Source organism: Natrix helvetica, assembly GCF_964273705.1.
Source record: "Natrix helvetica genome assembly, chromosome: 1".
Taxonomy (NCBI): Eukaryota; Metazoa; Chordata; class Lepidosauria; order Squamata; family Natricidae; genus Natrix; species Natrix helvetica.
The window spans coordinates 189,020,935-189,040,501 of NC_138548.1; the positions used below are offsets into that span (position 1 = coordinate 189,020,935).

The 19,567-nt window shown below is 42.1% G+C and overlaps 1 protein-coding gene across 1 annotated transcript in view; it reads right to left on the reverse strand.

Annotated features, from left to right (window-relative positions):
- FN1 (fibronectin 1) overlaps positions 1 to 19,567 on the reverse strand; it is a 150,379-nt gene that overhangs the window by 71,514 nt on the left and 59,298 nt on the right. Inside the window, exons 14-17 of the mRNA XM_081967190.1 lie at positions 14,425 to 14,549; positions 3,614 to 3,791; positions 2,160 to 2,336; positions 19 to 147 (exon numbers count right to left, since the gene is read on the reverse strand). Coding sequence (XP_081823316.1) covers positions 19 to 147; positions 2,160 to 2,336; positions 3,614 to 3,791; positions 14,425 to 14,549 — 609 coding nt within the window. The remainder of the gene's footprint in view (positions 1 to 18; positions 148 to 2,159; positions 2,337 to 3,613; positions 3,792 to 14,424; positions 14,550 to 19,567) is intronic.

Genomic DNA, 19,567 nt, shown 5'->3' on the forward strand with positions numbered 1-19,567 from the left:
GTCTGATAGCAAATATACCTGTTGTCTGTGTTGTTGAAAGAATTAGATTTTGCTCTCCTTCCTCTGAAATTTGATAGACTTTGATAATGTAGTTACGACCCGGAAGTAAGTTGGGAATGCTAACTGAATTGACCGTATTTGGAAGATCTTTAAGAAGAAAATAAAATAGCAGGCCATAGGTTACATTCTTTAATGAAAATGAATATATTCAATTCATAAATTTAACAGTAACAAAAAATTGAATAGCATTAGAATTTTCTTCGTTTATCTCGCAAAATTTCAGATCAGAATATTTCCATAAGTTCATATGAATTTGTTCAAAATGTCTTATTTTGAATAACCATTGTGAGAGAAGATCTGACAGTAGCAATTGCCCAAGATTGCCCAGCTGAAGCCCCTTTATTGTCCACATGTAAAGAGATGTGGCCCTTCAAGGAGCAATGAATAGGGCTCTCCCTTGGGGAAACCAAGCAATTGATTTTTATGTATGAGCATCAGTAGATAAACAGAAAAGAGTTTTCATTTGTAAGCTTTATTCAACTATTGACATCAATTTTTGTTGTAAGATGTGCCATATCTGCCATGGATAGGGATTACAATGTTGGGGCCGGTCATAGGGAGATAACTTGACAACTGCTCCTTCTGAACTTACTGGATCCATTACTTACAGACAGTATATCTCAGGAAGTGGAAGAAGATACTGGTTTTCCACCTTTGCTTTTTCTGGCTGATTAAGCGGGCAGTAGGCCCATAGTAAAGAGAGCTTAATTAATGTGTCTTTGGACATGCAACACATTTCTACTTTCTTAAAGGATGCAACAATTAAAAGGATTCCATTTACTGTATTTTTCGGAGTATAAGACGCTCTGAGTATAAGATGCACCTTAGTTTTTGGGTAGGAAAATAAGAAAGAAATTTCTGCCTCTGCCTACCAGCATCCATGCTGGTTAGCTTCCTGACTTGGAACACATGTTAACAAGGTCAGCCAATAAATAGGCATAGGAACTAAGTCAGCCAATGAGGGCTATTTGGACTCTGAAACAGTGAGCAACAAGGAGACAGAGGGAGCCTGGCTTAGCTGAGAACTGAAAGTTAAACTGCTTGTGTTTTGCTTGTATTTACTGCTACCTTGAAAAACCTGCTTTTGATATTGTATTGTATGTTATTATTATTTTGAATCCAGCCAGGTCAGCTTCAGAACTTATTGCAGCCTGATTCAGCACAGCTGATTGGCAGGTGGATTGGACTGCCAGAATACCCTCAATCCGCTGTTCCAGCCTGCAGGGATTGCCACAGACCATCTCTGCCTCCATGCCTCGTGTTTTGGGCCTTTGGTGGAGGTGAGTGAGGCTATATTCGGTGTACAAGACGCACCCAAACTTTCACCCTCTTTTTGGGGGGGGGAGGTGCGCCTTATAATGGTAAATAAGTTCTCCCTTGGCCCAGATTTCTCTAATTATAGGGCAGTCTGTACTCTTCAATTATGTATGGTGATTGAAAACATAGTGGCCTTACAGTTCCAGATCTATTTTGATAATACTATATGGACTCACTTTAATTACTCTTTTCCCTGGGTTGTGATATTGAGACTTCTTTGGGGAATGTGTATGTTGTATACTTTTTCAGGCTTGTTTGGTTGCTTCCATCATACCCATGGAGTATCTTTGAAAGCAGACACATAGCAATAGCACTTAGACTTATATACCACTCCACAATGCTTTATAATACTATCTGAGTGGTTTACAATGTCGGCATTTACCTCCAACAACCTGGATCCTCATTTTACTGATCAAAAGGACGGAAGGCTGGTCAACCTTGAGCCCTGTCAGAATCAAACTTCAAGCTGTAGGCTGTTTGCCTGCAATACTGCATTCTAACCATTTCAACACACGAGCACCAAAACCCTTTTAATTAATGATTTAGAAAGAGATGCATTGATTCTGGATTTACATATTCTGAAGGACTGCGGGCTATAAATGTATTTGAATATACGTACAATATGTTCTATGAATCTTCAGATTCAGGCTTATGGGATTTGAAGTCTGAATAGCAAATACTATCCAGGCTAGCTATACAAGATAAGAATTTTAGGATGTGAGCAATTAAATTTATTTATTCCATCTGATTCTGTGACTCATTAGATTGACTATCTTCCTTACCAAGATATTTAGGTTCATCACCATCTTCACTCAGTTCATATTCCACACGAAATCCTGATACAGTGTCTGAGGCAGAAACCCAAGAGACCACAAAGCTATTGGCTGTGATTTCTGTGACAGATTCAGAAATAGAGACGACAGAGGGAAGGGCTGTTGTTTCTCCCGTCACACGACTAGCTGCAAAGCAAAGATCAAAGTATAAAACGGCAGTATTTTTCATGGAGACTTGGCTCCTTGGTTCTGTTTCTGTTCATGAAAAAAATAATTTAAGTACGATTTCTATAACTTTTTAACCACTAAAATAAACTGTACAATTAAACTGATAGTAAAAAAATAAGTTCAAAAACAGAGAGGTATTTTCATCCATGACTGGATGGACAGAAAATAGTAGAGTAACCATGTATATAGCAGGCAAGACTGAATTTCAGATAATAATAAGTAATGTTATCTGCAGATATGTGTTTATTCAGCTGATAATATATTTTGAAAAAACACTATGTAAGCTAAAAATGAATGCAGATTTATCCTCATTACTACGACTTCTATAGGAAGCACTGTAATATTGGTATTAATTCAGGATTAGCACCGATGACACATGTCTATATCATCCATTATAATAAGAAATTCTTAGCTGAATCATATTCTTTGGGAGATAATGGGAAATTATTAAGAGCAAGGACAGTTAAGAAAACTCCTACAGCTATTAGCACTCCATTTAGAACAGCAGAATTTATATTTTGGTTTCAAGATATGAACAATCTTGGTTGAAAACAGTAACACAGAGAAAATGCTAGAAGCAACCTAATTACAAAAGCAGTAAATTATGTCTTCATTCTGTCTTAGAGCCAGAAGGAATAGAAACTAAACAGAGCTGAAAGATTTAACAAAGGTACATTGCTTTACTCTGCAGGTTAACGTTCAGTTTCAAAAACTTATTTGTTTATTTGTGTTAAATTTCACTTCTATACTGTGTAAACTCCACATGTCAACTTCCTTACATTAACATATACAGTTGAAATAATATAAAAGATAGTCCTTAAATTACAATTTATTTAGTGACCAAAGTTATAATGATATTGAAAAATGTGACTTGACCATTTTTCACACTTACAATGTTGCAGCATCCCCATGGTTATGTGATCAAAATTCAGATTGGCAACTGACTCATATTTATGCTAATTGCAGTATATTGCGGTCATGTGATCATCTTTTGTGACCTGACAAGCAATGGGGAAACCAGATTCACTTAACAACTGTGTCACTAACAACTGCAGTGATTCACTTAACAACTGGGGCTAGAAAGATCATAAAATGGGGCAAAACCCACTTAATAACTGTCTCACTTAGCAACAGAAATTTTGGGTTCAATTGTAGTCATAAGTTGAGGACTACCTGTAATGCAAATAAACAGTCCAAGATAATAAAATGCAATAAAGACAAATCAAAGCACTTACATGAAATAGCTGTTGTACTAGAGGTAGTGAATTCAAAGCGGGTGATTTCTCTCTGACCATAATGCTGCACACTTATAAGCTGTCCCTCATAAAGGACACCAGGTTTCAGACCTGAGATTGTGTAGGAATTTAAATAGCCTGGAATTCTAGCTTCTTTCCACTGCACTCCAGAATTTTTCTAATGGAATTAAACATAATGGATACCAGCTCAGTAGCAGAATTTTGCAATGTTTCTTTCTTTCTTTTTTAAACATGTTTTATTTGCAGTTTTCTTTTCACACCATACATATTTTGTGGACAGGGAATTGACTGGGTCATTTTTTTTTAACAATGCTAACAATAATAATACAAATAATTATGTGTAATCCTAATCTATCAACTTCAACAATACTATTCTCTCTTTATAATTCTTTATCATTTTTTCCCATTAATTCATTTAAACATTCATAACATTTCTTTGTGCCATGTATTTGTTATCCCCTACTAAATTACTAATATTTAATATTTTAAAATTTACTCATTATTCCACAATAACTTCAATATTTCAATTGTGTAGGATTACTAATAAAACCAAATATTAACAATATTTAATCAATACCGGGAATGTAGCTCAAAATCCCCACAATTTCTAATCTTAATATTTTAAATTCACAATATACTTTAACACACTATTAATGTTGATAATACAATTAGATTATCTAATCCCTACATTTCCATTTACTAAGCTTAACTTATTTTAGTTATAATAAGTTGTAATATCTGTTAATATATATACTACTATTTTCCCTATCTATTTTTCCATTTTATTAATATATTTTCTCATTATCCATCACCTTTTAACCTTTTTGAAATTCCATCATTTATTGACCTTTTAGTCAGTCTTTTATCTCTTTCTCTTGGAATGTTATAGCTCTTTTTTATATATTTGTGCCTACTAAACATTCCCTTCTGGGTGCCCTTTATTTATTTCTGCTGTATTATTTGAACACCCATCCACAAGACTTCCCTTTTTTTTGGAAGAGATTTTTCTTTTCTCTCTCTGTTTTATTATAAACTTTTAAGGAGTTATCTGATTCCTATTTATTAATCCTTTCTCTTCTTTATTTTTAGCTTCTTGCATCTCATTTTGATTTTTTCCTTCCACTGCTAATTTATCATCTTTTCCCTGAATATCGTGTTGCTCTTTTTCCCCTAATTGTTAAGTGACTTCTACATTCATTTCTGTGTCTTTAAACAATCACCTTGTCTCCTTATTGTTCCTTATAGTTTCACCCACCATTTTTAATATCAAGAATATTTCTTCATATACTTCTATCATCCCCTGTAAATCTATTTTATAACAATTTAATAAAAATTACTCAGTATATTTCTATAGTTCCAACGTCTCAATATTTAAAAACTCCTGCTTAATAAGATTTCATCAATCCCATAATTATATGTCCAAAACCCCAAAATTTATTATCTTTAAAATTCTTTAATGATTTACAACCTTATAGTTTTCCAATTATATATCTTCCCAATTGTTCAAATTTTAAAATCTTATTTAGCTTTCCTTATTTTCTCTTTTCTTCTCTATCACCTTTCTTCTTTTGTCTCGTAGAATGTTCTGTTAAATAACATTAATAGTCCAAATCCAAATTAATCCACTAGAGTCCTCCAAACTTTCATATCCATATTCCAGTAGCAAATTTTAATAAAACGTAGTTATTTGCAACTTAGTTTCTTTTAGAAATCTTCAGGAGGAAAAAACCTCATAAAGTATTCTCAAATTATCCAAGTCATCTTCTAACATAAAACCAAGGTCAGCTGTCTTCCAGATATTGTTACTGTGTATTAGACTTTTTAAAAGTTTTTTTTTTTTACATATCAGTGTGTGAACAGTGTGGTACCTGAGTATCATACATTTCATACAAAAAAATAGTATTATTCATATTTGTTCCATTTAACAATCTTATATAATACTAATAGTAATACATATCTTTATATTTACTTTTAATATTTCATTGTTTAATTATTCAATATTTCAATATGCTATTTTTGTACCAATCACCCTATCTTAATTATCATACCTTTTGATATTGTTATGTTGATACAACTTATTTGATTATTCAATATTTCAATATATTGTTTTATATCAATCACCATATTCTACATAATACAAATCATATATTATTACATTTAGTATACATATGCATAGGCATATTGAATTATCATTTTTCATTTTTTGTTTATCCAGTAAATCTATATATTGTTTTAATGCCAGTCCCCATTTTATTTAAACAATGCATTAATACCATCTTTCATAAAATATTATCCATCATATTTATTACATTTAATAAACATATTTAAATTAAGATCTTTCATTATTTGCTTATTCAACTTAAAGTCCTTCATTTTTTAATTATTCAATATTTCAGTATGTTATTTTCATATCAATCTTCATCTTCTACATATCATATAAAGTATTTGTTAATCATATTTATTACATTTAACAAGCCTACCGACATTCATTTTGAATTATAATTTAATAATACCATTCTTCAAATTCTAATTTCCCCTTATTGCTTCTCCTTATTACCCAAAAATGCGTATTTTATTAAAACCCCTTTCTCTAAATACCCTCCCTCTGATTTTTTTTTGTTCTATTTTGTTATGCCACTGCTATATTAAACATATTCCCTATTCTAACCATCATCTCTTACTTGTCTTAAGGCTTTGATTATTATTTTCTTAGCTTGTCTCCCATATTATTTTCTAAGCTTGTCTCTTGAATCTTTATTTCTATCTTTTTCCTCATCTTGCCTACACATTTTAAACTTTCCTCCTTTTTTTATCCATTTCCACTGTCTAGTTTCCAAAATATCTACTCTTGCCCCTATCTTTCTCCCATAAAAATCTTCCTGTTTCCCCGGTTTCTTTTTTAATTTCCTTAGAGCACTCTCCTCTTGACTTGGTCATCAATCCCTATTTTTTTATTATTGTCTCCCTCCCCCCCACCGTTCCATTTGTTTTGTCTGTCTCCTTTTTCCGTTTCCTCTTCCAGTTGGCTCCTCCTCTTCCTGTGCATCTTGAACACGCACTGTCTCTTGTATTATATTTCCCAGCATTTCATCTATACTCTCCATTTTTTCCATGATATTCTGGTAGTGTCTTGTCAGTGTCTCCTTTATATTTTGAAATACCAACACCACCCATTCCCAAGTTCCACTCCCTTCTTCTTGATGAAGCATCTTGTTGAATTTTATTGAATTTTTTTTTGTCCAATAATCCAAAGACCATATGTTCGAACTTACAAACACTTCTCAAAATGCTCAATGTTCTTATTTCTTTATATTCCAAGCTTAATTCTCTGTTCCTCTGGAGAGCCCCTTAGATCTTCCAGCACTTCATTAAATTCCTCTCTAAATCCACTATTACATTGTAATCTTCAGGGGTCTTTTCAGCAATATTTTCTTTCATATCCTCGAAGTTCAGGGTGAGGTCAAATTTCAATCTCCAGTAGACAAATACAATTTTGGGAATGTGTTGCTTTTCCTTCCATCAGCAAGTGATATTCTTTAATAAAATTTCAATATTAAACAGTTTTTTTCAATTTTTCATGATGTAAAAAGTTAATTTTTGAATAAATAATTTCAGTGTTTCAAAATGCCTTTCTAATAAAACTCCTGTCCAGTTTAAAAGCCCAATTTTCTGTATTTTTATAAATGTTTCTTCTTTTTTCTCCATCTGATTCTGCCTTCTTCAATTTTAGTATTTTTTCAAAGTGCCTGGTCGCTGCTGCATTAAATTGTGAACCCTTTTCCAAATTATTTTTGGGATTTGAGAATTAAAATAAATAAAGTTCTTCTCACCCAGTTCCCAACACTGTCCATCAACCTCTCTCCATCACTGTGCTTAGATGGTAGTTCTCTCTCCCATCTTTGTGGCAGCCATTTTACTGTCTCTTCTTCCCGTTGTGGCATAGAGAAACAGCTCTGGTGTTCGTCAGGAGATTACAATCTCTCCTTCGACCTCAAAGAGTGCTTCACCTACAGAGCGGCTTTTGGCTGGCTTGGAGCCCACAAACAGGAGAAAACCAGCAAAGGAATGGAGATGACCGTACTCTATGGCTGGAGTTGATGGGAGGCTCCACCTTTCTGTGTATTGGACTTTGTGTGTATTGGATTCACTTTCATTGAGTATACTGTGGCTATAGTGCTGTATTACTTCTCTTCTTCCAGTAGATGGCTCTCTTGTTCCCAAAATCAATGTTAAACAATCTGTCAAAAATAGCTGATTATCCGATAAAAAGTCAGTTTCTCCTGAAAATCACCTTTCCAATTGTTTAAACTTTTTTCAGGCTTTCTGTTTTAAAGCTTCCCTTGGGCTTCTTTCACCTTCAGTTTTGATTATTTTTTCCTCTCTGTGTATTTAATCGCCGCTTACTTAGGCTTAAAAGCTCTCTTTTAAAATTATTTTTACTTAAATCGGGTCTTTATAGTAAAAGTTGGTAATTATCTCACCCAGTTTTAATGTCTGTACACAATCCACTCCAGCACAAATCTTACAGTCCTGGTTGTCCCGGCTTTGTGACAGCCAAAAATGGCGATCATCCCTGCTACTATTTGGGAGAGTTTGCTTTGGACCTAAAGAGGAAATGTCAGTTGGTCTTACCTGAACTGCATGTCTCGAAGATGGCGTGTGAGTAGTCACACATGGGTATTATCACAGCCCTTTTGCCCTGGAGGCTGAGGTAAATCTTGAGGCCACACCTCTGTACCTCCTCTGACCTCCCAGATTAACCGATGGTCGTAGCAAAGAACCTGGAAAGGAAGGGACAGATAAGAAACACACATCCTTCCTGCCTGGTCCCTGACTGACCGCTGAGCTAACTCAGGCCCCTGGCGCGGGGCACCCAAGGGGGGGGAAGTGACTACTCCCACGCCATCTTCGAGACATGCAGTTCAGGTAAGACCAACTGACAGTCTCCGAAGTGAGGCGTGGGAGGAATCACATATGGGACATACCAAAGCTAGATGTCCTTGGGAGGGATCAATCGGCCTGAGCACCCCATGAGTCCAGGACTCCCTGAAGAACCCTCCTCCCAAAGGCCGCATCCACGGAGGCGTACGCATCTAGCTGGTAATGCCTGATGAAAGGCGATGGAGAAGACTAAGCGGCAGCCCTGCAGATCTCCTCGATGGGGGCCTGAGTGGCCCAAGCCGCTGAGGTGGCCCCACTCCTGGTGGAGTGTGCGGTGATGCCCCCTGGAACCTGGAGACCTCGTGCCTCGTAGGCTTTGGAAATGGCCACTCTGATCCACCTGCTAAAGATTGCCGGGGAAACCTTGGCTCCTCGGGTGGAATGCTGAAAGGAGACGAAGAGGGCCTCTGAATGCCTGAAGGGCGCCATGAGCTTCAGGTAGATGCGCAGGGCTCTTCTAACGTCCAGCCGGTGCCAAGATCTTTCTATATCCCTGGAAGGCTGCGGGCAGAAATCCGGCAGAACTATCTCTAGTCCTCTGTGGAATGGGGAGTTGATCTTGGGCATGAACACAGGGTCCAGTCTCAGGACGACACGGTTCTCCAGGAAGGCGCAGAGCTCCGACCTGCTGGACAGAGTGTTGAGCTCGAAAACTCTCCTGGCTGAGGAACCAGGAAAACGACCTTAAGGGTCAGCAATTGAAGGGAAACCTCCCTCAAGGGTTCGAAGGGTGCCTCCGTTAGTGACTGGAGGACTGTGGGTAAGTCCCAGGTAGGGAAACGATGGACCACGGGGGGTTTGATTCGCCGCTCCCTTAAGGAAACGCCTTAGAACCGGATGTTGAGACCAAGGCAGGGAGTCCACCACCCCCAGGATTGTGGAGAGGGCAGAGATTTGTCTCCTGAGGGTGCTGGGAGCCAGACCTTTGTCCAGTCCTTCCTGTAGGAAGTCCAGCACCTGGGGCACGGAAGCCGAAGCCGGGACAAGGCCTCTTGCTTGGCACCAGTCCGCGAATGCTTTTTAGGATCCTTTTAGGATCCCATCAGTCCGCGAAAGCTTTTTAGGATCCTTTTAGGATCCTTTTAGGATCTTTGGCCTGCCACACTTTCTTATAATTTCCTATGCTGTTTCATTAGTGTAGTAATTGGGAGGGGGGAATAGAAAGGAGTAGGATTGTGGAATGTATTGTTGTCATTCTTTTTAGAAGCTCAAGGTCATCTTTTGTCTCCGCACCTCGACACCTGACCGGAAGCAGAGGGATGTAGATGCCAGCGTGGAAGATGATTGGAACATGTGATGGATTTATAGGGTGTGGGGATAGATCATGAACTTTCAACTGGGTGGAATTCCAGGAAGAAGATCAGAGTTGGAATTCCACAGTACGTTGCCAACATGCCTGTATTATTAAATTGGAACTTTAAGGATGATTCTGCCTTGGAGTTTGATTTATTTCTACATGGTATTTGAAACGCTGCTCCTGCCACTCTCTGTTAACGACTGTCTCCCTGCTGAGCCAGTCCGCCTGTTGGTTCTTTGTCCCCGAGATGTGTTCTGCTCTGATGGATCGGAGGTTCCTCTCTGCCCAGTTCCCCAATCAGAAGGCCTCGTTGTGCAGGGCCTTGGAGTGGGTGCCTCCCTGTCTGTTCACGTGGGCCTTGGCTGCCACGTTGTCCGTCAGAACGGACGACATGATGGTCGGTCACCGTAGTCCTGAAGGGGCGTAGAGCCAGATGGATGGCCCTGAGCTCCAACCAGTTGATGTTATTGCGCAGGTCGGTTGGAGTCCAGCGGCCCTGGGCTATCTGGGCCTTCAGGTGAGCTCCCCAGCTGAACAGGCTCGCATCCGTCGTCAGTACCTTCCTTGCTGGTTCTCTGAAGAGTGACTCCTTGTCTAGGGCTGCGGTCAACCACCAACGGAGCGATAGGAGAACTTGGGGTGACACCCGGACCTTGAAGCTGGCGTCGCTTGTTCCGGCTCTCTGGTGTGGGAGCAGGAACCACTGGAGCTCCCTGGCGTGGAGATGAGCCCAAGGCATGCTCCCTATGCAAGAAATGAATTTCTTGCATAGGAGCCTGGAAAGAAGAACTACAGGGACAGAGCGTAACCTGCGTATCTCCTGGACTAGCTGGACGATGCTGTCCTTACGTTCCCGGGAAAGGAAAACATCTCCAGACACCGAATCTATAATGGACCCTAGGTGTTGGAGTCTGGTAGTAGGGGCTAGGTGACTCTTCTCGAGATTGATCGAGAACCCCAGGGACCATAGCGTGTCGATGGTAAGACCCAGGTTCTGCCTAGCCTTGTCTGGAGACCTGGCTAGGACTAGGATGTCATCCAGGTAGCAATGGAGACGGACTGGGAAGGAACGAAGGTGACCTGCGGCTGCGGCCAGCACCTTGGTAAAGGTCCTGGGAGCTGAGGCAGTCCGAAGAGGAGGGCTCTATACTGGAAGTGGCTGCCCTCGTGGGAGAATCTGAGGAATCTACGATGTTCCGGGGCGATTCTGATATGTAAATAAGCCTCCGTGAGATTGATGGAAGCCAGGTAATCGCCCTGTCTGATGACCTCTAGGATGCACTTCAGCGAGGCCATCTTGAACCCACAGTAGACCACTCTGGAGTTGAGCAGTTTAAGGTCCAAGATGGCCCTCCACTCCCCTGAACTCTTGGGAACCAGGAACAGGTTCAAATAGAATCCAGAACCCTTCTCCCCCTCTGGTACTCTCTCTATAGCCCTGATGTCTAACAGGTGTTTTATGGCCTTGGCCATAAGGGCCCGTTTGGCCAGATCTCTGGAGGATGCGAAGGTGCGGAATCTATTCGGGGGCTGCGAGCGGAACTCCAGCTGGAACCCGAGCTTGACCGTCTGGAGGACCCACTCGTCCGATGTGACGTGATCCCAGGCATCCGCAAATAAGGAGAGGCGACCGCCAATGGGGTGATCCCCGCTCGGATCACTTGAACCTGCAGAAAGGGCAGCCGCCCCCTCCTCAAAAGGGCCGCTTGCTCTGCTGCTGACCTCTGAATCTGTCCCTAGAGAACTGCCTGTCCCCCTGCCTGTGGAACCTGGGAATCGGGTACCTCTGATTCTGGGGGTCTGTGTCAGGCGGGCAGTAAGATGCTCTTCTGGGGTACGGGGCCGGTCAGTGTTCTGACCTTCTGGTCGTGGCTGGGAAGACCGTCTGCTTATTCTTGTCTTCCACCAGGATTGGATCCAGTGAAGAACCGAACAGCTTGTCTCCAGTGTAGTCAGCCCCTGCCAGGTGCCACTTAGCTCGAGACTCTGCCTGCCAGTGACGTAGCCACAACAAGCGCCTGGAAGCTACAAAGGATGACAAAGCTCGAGAGGCATACTTAACTGCATCCAGCGTGGCGTCTACCAAAAGCTGGGTGGCTGCCAGCACCTTGGAGATGTCTTGCAGTAAACGCACCTCTGTGGGCGAGGTCCTGTCTCTCAGCTGTTCCAGCCACAGCACTGTGACCTGTTAAAAAAGGAGGCGGTTGCAGCCACCCTAATAGCCCAGGTTATAGCCTGGAAGGACAAGGACTTACGCATGATCATTTCCGCCTTTTTGTCCTCTGCCTTGAGGCAGTTGGCTATGTCTCCAGTCACCACCGCAGAGGCAGAAGCCAGGCTGGGGTGTCCATTGAAGGTACATGCAGAGCTTGGGCGAAGGTAGAATTGTGGGGGTTTCTTGGAGGTCCTGTAGTCGTCCCCACGGACCTCATGGCGCAGCGGCTACTTCCCCCTTTACGCAGCCGTCTGGTACGCGGCAAGGCTTGCCTGCCAGCAGCGCTGAGCACGGGTGGAGAGAGGAGCAGATCCGAAGGTAAAACAAAAAGGGAAAAAAACCTAAAGGCCTATGGAAAAAAACCTAGAAGGACTAGAAAAAGGAAAAAACCTTAGAAAAAACCTAGAAGTCTTCGAAGTGAGGGAGAGACAAGTAAAAACACTCCTTCTGGGCTGAAGGCTGAGGTTAATCTGGGAGGTCAGAGGAGCTATGGAGGTGTGGCCTCAAGATTTACCTCAGCCTCCAGGGCAAAAGGGCTGTGATAATACCCATATGTGACTCCTCCCACGCCTCACTTCAGAGACTTGCGAGTTTCTCGTGGTCATTGTAGTGCCTATCCTTCCTTCACAAGGCGGCTATGACCCCATAGGGTCTCCCAACAGTGGTTACTGGCTGGATTTCTCAAGGAATGGCAGAGGCCACTATTTTCCAGCCGTTATCACCACGACATCAACCAAAAATCACAATGTTTCTTTCAATTGTGGTTATTGATTATAGCTTTAATTTCTATCAGATTATTTTAGCAATAATATTTGGAAAAGAACAAAAAATCATCTGCAAAAACACAGAGCAAATACTAATTCTTGTCTTCAAACTCAACATACATTTCAGTGGAAGAGGAGAGAAATGGATTTCTGGGACTGCAAAGAGAGTTATTTGGAAGATGGACAAATTGGTGGCATCTCACAAAGATTGGTAAAAGAGAGTTTGGCTAGAGACAACAAATTTGTGGAGGAAAGCTTTCCACTGAACCCTGTGAGAACTGAAACAGCCCTAAAATCTGACTGCAGACAAGCGTTCTTCCATTCTAAAATACAGGAATGTGACTAAAATAGAGCTTATTAAATCACCCAATGAAAAGCCAATGAAGAATTCATTAACACTTTCATTAACAGTCAAAATTGAGGAAATGAATAAAATTGAATTTATACTCTTTGTAAAGGATGGCAAATGAGACGATAGTTGAAAATGAGATCTGATGAGATAATTTCTCAATTAGAATATAATACACAATTTGCTCAAAAGATAAACAGGAAAAGAAAGGGAAGAGATATATATGTTCTAAGATAAAAAATATGCACAGCTCAAGTACCAAAATATCAAAAATCCAGAAGGAGAGAGAGGAAGATAAACATAATATCCAATCCTGACGCAATTAAACACAGCATCTATTACTATTCCAGGCAAGTGGCTTTGTTGAAAATAATTTATGTATTTATTTCTAAATAAGGAGCAAGCTGTTGGAGCTCACCCTGTCGGCAATTCCAGCATCATTAAGCCACTGTACCACTGTGTCCCCACTATAAATAATGCAAGCTTTGCTTTATAAATTCTGTTACTTGCTTCAAGAACCAACTTTCTAAAGAGAACACATACAAGTCCAGAAAAAGAGGTGGTTCTTTTAAGGCATCTATCCATCAATCCTGACACACTGCCCAATCCTTTGCAACACAGAGAGTATGTCCTTAGCCAAGTTAGAAAGCACTGCCAAGTATTAACATAAATCTAAAAGAAATAAGCTCAAGTACCAAAATATCAAAAATCCAGAAGGAGAGAGAGGAAGATAAACATAATATCCAATCCTGACGCAATTAAACACAGCATCTATTACTATTCCAGGCAAGTGGCTTTGTTGAAAATAAATTATGTATTTATTTCTAAATAAGGAGCAAGCTGTTGGAGCTCACCCTGTCGGCAATTCCAGCATCATTAAGCCACTGTACCACTGTGTCCCCACTATAAATAATGCAAGCTTTGCTTTATAAATTCTGTTACTTGCTTCAAGAACCAACTTTCTAAAGAGAACACATACAAGTCCAGAAAAAGAGGTGGTTCTTTTAAGGCATCTATCCATCAATCCTGACACACTGCCCAATCCTTTGCAACACAGAGAGTATGTCCTTAGCCAAGTTAGAAAGCACTGCCAAGTATTAACATAAATCTAAAAGAAATAAAATGATTTTTTATGATCTAGTTGAATTGTAAATATAAATCTATAAGAAATTCTGAATGTCTGAATTAAGAAAAAGTTGATCAATATATGACAAAAAGGCTTACCGGTTTCCAGCGAAGAATATAATTGGAAATGTGAGAGGACTCCGGTACAATCCACTGGATAGGATGAGAATCAGGTTGAATTGGAACATCTGTGATAATCACCTGAACAGGGTGACCAGGGGAACCTAAAATTAAGATGATCCTTATTAGTTCAGTTTGTTTGTTATTTCTTAATGGTGCTTCGACTGGGCTACCAGTAGAATATCCTCATTTTCATAAACAAGTTTTCACAAAATGTTTCACTTTTAGTTACCTTTGCAATGAGATCTGTAGCCAAACTGATTAAGGGAGAGGTGCAAATAAAAGGTGTATCATCTTTCCTGTCAATGAGTCTAGGCATCAAAAATTAGGACTCTGTATGTGGGACTTTTAAATATTATTCTTTCCTCTTGTTTTAGGAACTGGTCCCCTAGACAACTGACAGGAAAGTGGTAGGAAAGGAAAACAGGTGTTTACTTAAACTATGTATTAATATTTGCTTAAAACTAAGGCTCTATGGGTAGAAGGGAAGCTGTACTTGAATATAAATACTAAGAACTGGCGCCCAGTTGAGAGCTGCTGTTACATAAGAACACATAAGTAAATGCTTTTCAAAGCCACTGTGTTTTTTATAAATTAATCCTCAGAACAAAGCTTTACTAACATTGGGGCTTACAGATTTGGATTGTAAAAAAATCAAGGGATGGTGAGATGGTAGCACTTTTCTGTATCTCTTTGCTGCCATCTGGAAATCCTGTAGCCTTATTTGTACATCTTCCTCTAATGTATTAATTTATTTGGATCCCATTTTTATGATTTTTACAAATAACTCAAGGTGGCAAACTTATTTCTCCTGTTTTTCCCCATAACTACCCTATGAGATGAGTTGGGCTGAGAGAAAAAGACTGACCCAAAGTCACCCAGCTGGATTTCATGGCTAAGATGAGAATAGAACTCATGATCTTCTTCATTCTATCCTGGTGCCTTAAACAACTGATCAAATTTATTCCATTGTTGTTTGTTTATTCTTGAAAGGTTTCTGGATTTCTATTTTATGCTCCTTACATCCAGGTGAAAAAATTAGACTGAATCTATCTTTTATGTTATATGCATGTGGGAAACCAGGAGCTATACCTAAGATTTTTTTTAAAAAACATTTTATTGGTTTTTACAAATTTTTTAAAGGAAAAGGGGTAAAGAAAGGGTATAGAAAATTTTGACAGCTACATCATGCGAGGGAAGGTAATCCCCCCAAATCTCGTAACTTTTACAAAGAAAAGTAGAAAAAGCATCAACATTTGAGTAAATATTGGCAGTTTTGGTTTTACATTAAATCATCAGTGTATTCAATCATTTTTGTATCACTTCCAAAAATTACATTGTAACAACAATTGCAATAAACTTTCAATTCATTTTTGTGACCTGAGTCTTCTCAGTGTTGGATCCTCCCCCGTCTTCTGGCAGAGCCTCGGCCCCTCCCTCCTTCATATCTTATGTACCATCTCCTGTTTCGTCTAGAAGGGCATTATGTTTTTTAATGAAAGCCTCCGCTTCCACCACTGTATTAATTCTAATTCTGCTGCCCTCCCAGAAAATCAACATACCTTCTGGCAATAACCACCTGAACCAGACTCCTTTATTATATAATTTCTTTGCTAAAGAGGAATATTTCTTCCTCTTATCTCTTACTTTCTTTGGAATCTGTTTAAGAATGGATATTTGTTTGTCCTTATATTTTAGTGGTACCACCCTTTGAACACCTAGGACCTCATCTCTTGTGGTCTTTCTAAGAAATTTAACATGGACTTCCCTTGGAACATTGTGTGTTCTAGCGTATGCTGAATTAATCCTATAAATCAGGTCAATATCCCACCAGAGCTGCTGTTTATCTCTGTTGATGTATTCTGCTAATATTGTGGTCATAATCTCCTTAAGGTCTTCATTCTCAGTTTCTGGCAGATTTTGAAATCTAAGGAAAAAGACATCCTTTCAAATTCCATTTTTATCATGTGGTTTTCAAATTCTACATTCCCCCTTTGGATTGTCTTAACCTCCTCCCTCATCCCAACCGCACCCTCCTCCAGTACAACTATTCTCTGTTTATTTTGTGTGGCTTGTTGTTGTGTTTCTCTGAGCTGATCATTTAAGTCTGTCAGTTGTTTTTTCAATTCGTCCTGTCCCTTTAAGAGAGATTGAAGCATCTAGTGAACGGATAAATCCTTTGAACTCTCTTCGGGGGCTTTAGGTTGTAGAAATGACTCCAATTGTGACTGTTGAGTAATCGGACTAGACGTAGAAGATGACGGGGCAGAAGAAGCCTTGCCAGGCGGCAATTTTTTAGGACCCATCATGAAGCTCAGAGATAGTTATAAGTCTGTGCAAAGAAATGGCGCCTGTGGAAAAGCACAACAGGGAGAGATCACGAGGCAGGCAAACCCAGAAGGGAATATTAGTCTTCCAATGCAGCTCTTAGCCAAATAGTTGAGTCCAATATTCCAGATCCAGGGAAAGTATATAATAGAAGAGGCTCCTAGGGATCTCTGGGGTGGAAAATAGTTCAAAGCCAGAAAATCTTCGAAGAGAGGAATCTCATTCATGAAGTCAAAGAAGAAGGAGGAAGTTGGCCATCTTGGCTCAGCCTTCACAGGAGGTCAGGAAACAACAAGTCCAAAGTTCTCATAAATAGTTTAAAGAAAGATCAACTCAGCCATCCTTTCTCTTGCAATTGTAATGAAAAGTCATCCTCCCATTTCTTAAGGGAAGTGAAAGTCAGTTTTTAGCTCTCTCTCTCTCTCTCTCTCCTCTGAGAGGGAGAGATATTACAACTGCCGCTTTTCTGAGGGGGGTGGAATCCCCCCCCTCCAATCTTAACTCTTCCAAAGATTGAAACAGAGTTTTAACAAGACTGCAGTTCATCAATTGAATAGATTAGCAAAAGACTTGGAGAGACTTCCCACCTCACCGCACTTCAGCTGTAGCCTTCAAATTGATTGTTTCCTTCCAGGCTCCGCTTGGCGAAGACGCGCGGCAACATGCAGCGCTGCCGTGCAGCCCCCACGCTTCCCGGCTCCTGGGGCGAAGCTGGAGACCCCCCTGTTGCCGCCGCCGATCCAAGGGGTCCCAGCAAGCCACCCTGCGGCAGGGCACCCCTCCAAGGCACCCTAGGACTCCCTGAAGAACCCTCCTCCTGAAGGCTGCCTCCGCAGAGGCGGAGGCGTCTAGCCGGTAGTGCCTGATGAAAGGCGAGGGGGAGGACCAGGCGGCAGCCCTGCAGATCTCCTCGCTAGGAGCCTGGGTGGCCCAGGCTGCTGAGGTGACAGCACTTCTGGTGGAGTGCGCGGTGATGCCCTCAGGAACCTGGAGTCCTCGTGCCTCGTAGGCCTTGGAGATGGCCGATCTGATCCACCTGCTGATGGAGGCTGGGGAGACCTTGGCTCCCCAGGTGGACGTCTGAAAGGAGACGAAGAGGGCCTCAGAGTGCCTGAAAGGGGCCGTGCGCTTCAGGTAGATGCTCTTCTGACGTCCAGGCGATGCCAAGATCTCTCTCTATCCCTGGAATGCTGTGGACAGAACTATCTCTAGGCCTCTGTGGAAGGGAGAGTTGACTTTGGGCATGAACCCACTTGTCTAGGAATGAGCAGAGGTCCCTTCTGCTGGAGAGAGCATTAAGCTCTGAAGCCCTCCTGACTGACGTGATGGCGACTAGAAAGACTACCGTGAGGTCAGGAATTGGAGGGAGACCTCCCTCAAGGGCTTGAAGGGCGCCTCGGTCAGTGCCTGGAGGACCGTGGGTAGGTCCCAGGTCGGGAATCGATGGACCATAGGGGGCTTCAGATTCGCCGCCCCCTTGAGGAAGCACTTTAGGACAGGGTGCTGTGATAAAGGCGGGGCATCCACACCCCCCCTCAGGACCGTGGAAAGGGCAGAGACCTGCCTCCTCAGAGTGCTAGGGGCCAGACCTTTTTCCAGACCTTCCTGCAGAAAGTCCAGCACCTGGGGCACGGAAGCCACAGTTGGGACGATGTCAGCACCAGTCCGCGAAGGCGACTCAGGAGGCATAGTAAATGCGAGTTGTGGACTGTCTCCTGGATGCCTCGATGGTCTTAATGACCTTCGCTGAGAATTGGGGCCCACTTAATTGTTCCCGCTCAATCGCCAGACGGTCAGATGGAGCCACTCTGGGTTCGGATGCTCCAGAGACCCCTGGAGTAGGGTCACCTCCCCCTGCGGGATCCTCCAATGGGGGGCTGAGGACAGATCCACCAGGTCTGCTAGCCAGGGGCGGCGTGGCCAGAAGGGGCCACTAGGACCATCTCTGCTCTCTCTGCCACTAACTTCCTCAGGACCGCGGGAATGAGGGTAGGGGAGGGGAAAGGCGTAGAGGAGACCGGGCAGCCAAACGCAGCACAGCACGTCCGTGTCTATGGCTCCTCTGGATGGGAACCTCAATATGAAGTTTGGCAGCTGGGCATTCGCTGGAGTTGCAAAGAGGTCCACTGTTGGACGGCCGAACCTCCTGCAGATCTGTTGGAATACGGTGGGATGGAGTTGCCACTCTCCATTGTCGATTGTCTCCCTGCTGAGCCAATCCGCCTGTTGGTTCTCTATCCCGGAGATGTGCTCGGCTCTGATCGATCGGACGTTCTTCTCCGCCCAGTTCCCCAGCTGGAGGGCCTCCTTGCGTAGGGCTTGGAATGGGTGCCTCCCTGCTTGTCCACGTGGGCAGTCCACGTTGGCAGTCAAGACCAGGACGTGGTGGTCGGTCACTGCAGTCTTGAAGTGGCACAGAGCCAGGTGGATGGCTCTGAGTTCCAGCCAGTTGATGTTGTTGCGCAGGTCTGTTGGCGTCCAGCGGCCCTGGGCTATCTGGAATTCCAGGCGCACTCCCCAGCCGAACAGGCTTGCGTCTGTCGTGAGGACCATCCTCACTGGCTCCCTGAATAGTGATCCCTTGTCCAGAGCTGGAGTCATCCACCAATGAAGAAAGAGGCACACCTGGGGTGTCACGAGTACCTTGAAGTTGGCGTCACTCGTCCCGGCTCTTTGGTGTGGAAGCAGGAACCACTGGAGCTCTCTGGCATGAAGGCGAGCCCATGGTACGATCCCTATGCAAGAGATGATCTTTCCGAGAAGCCTGGAAAGAAGAACTATAGGGACAGAGCGT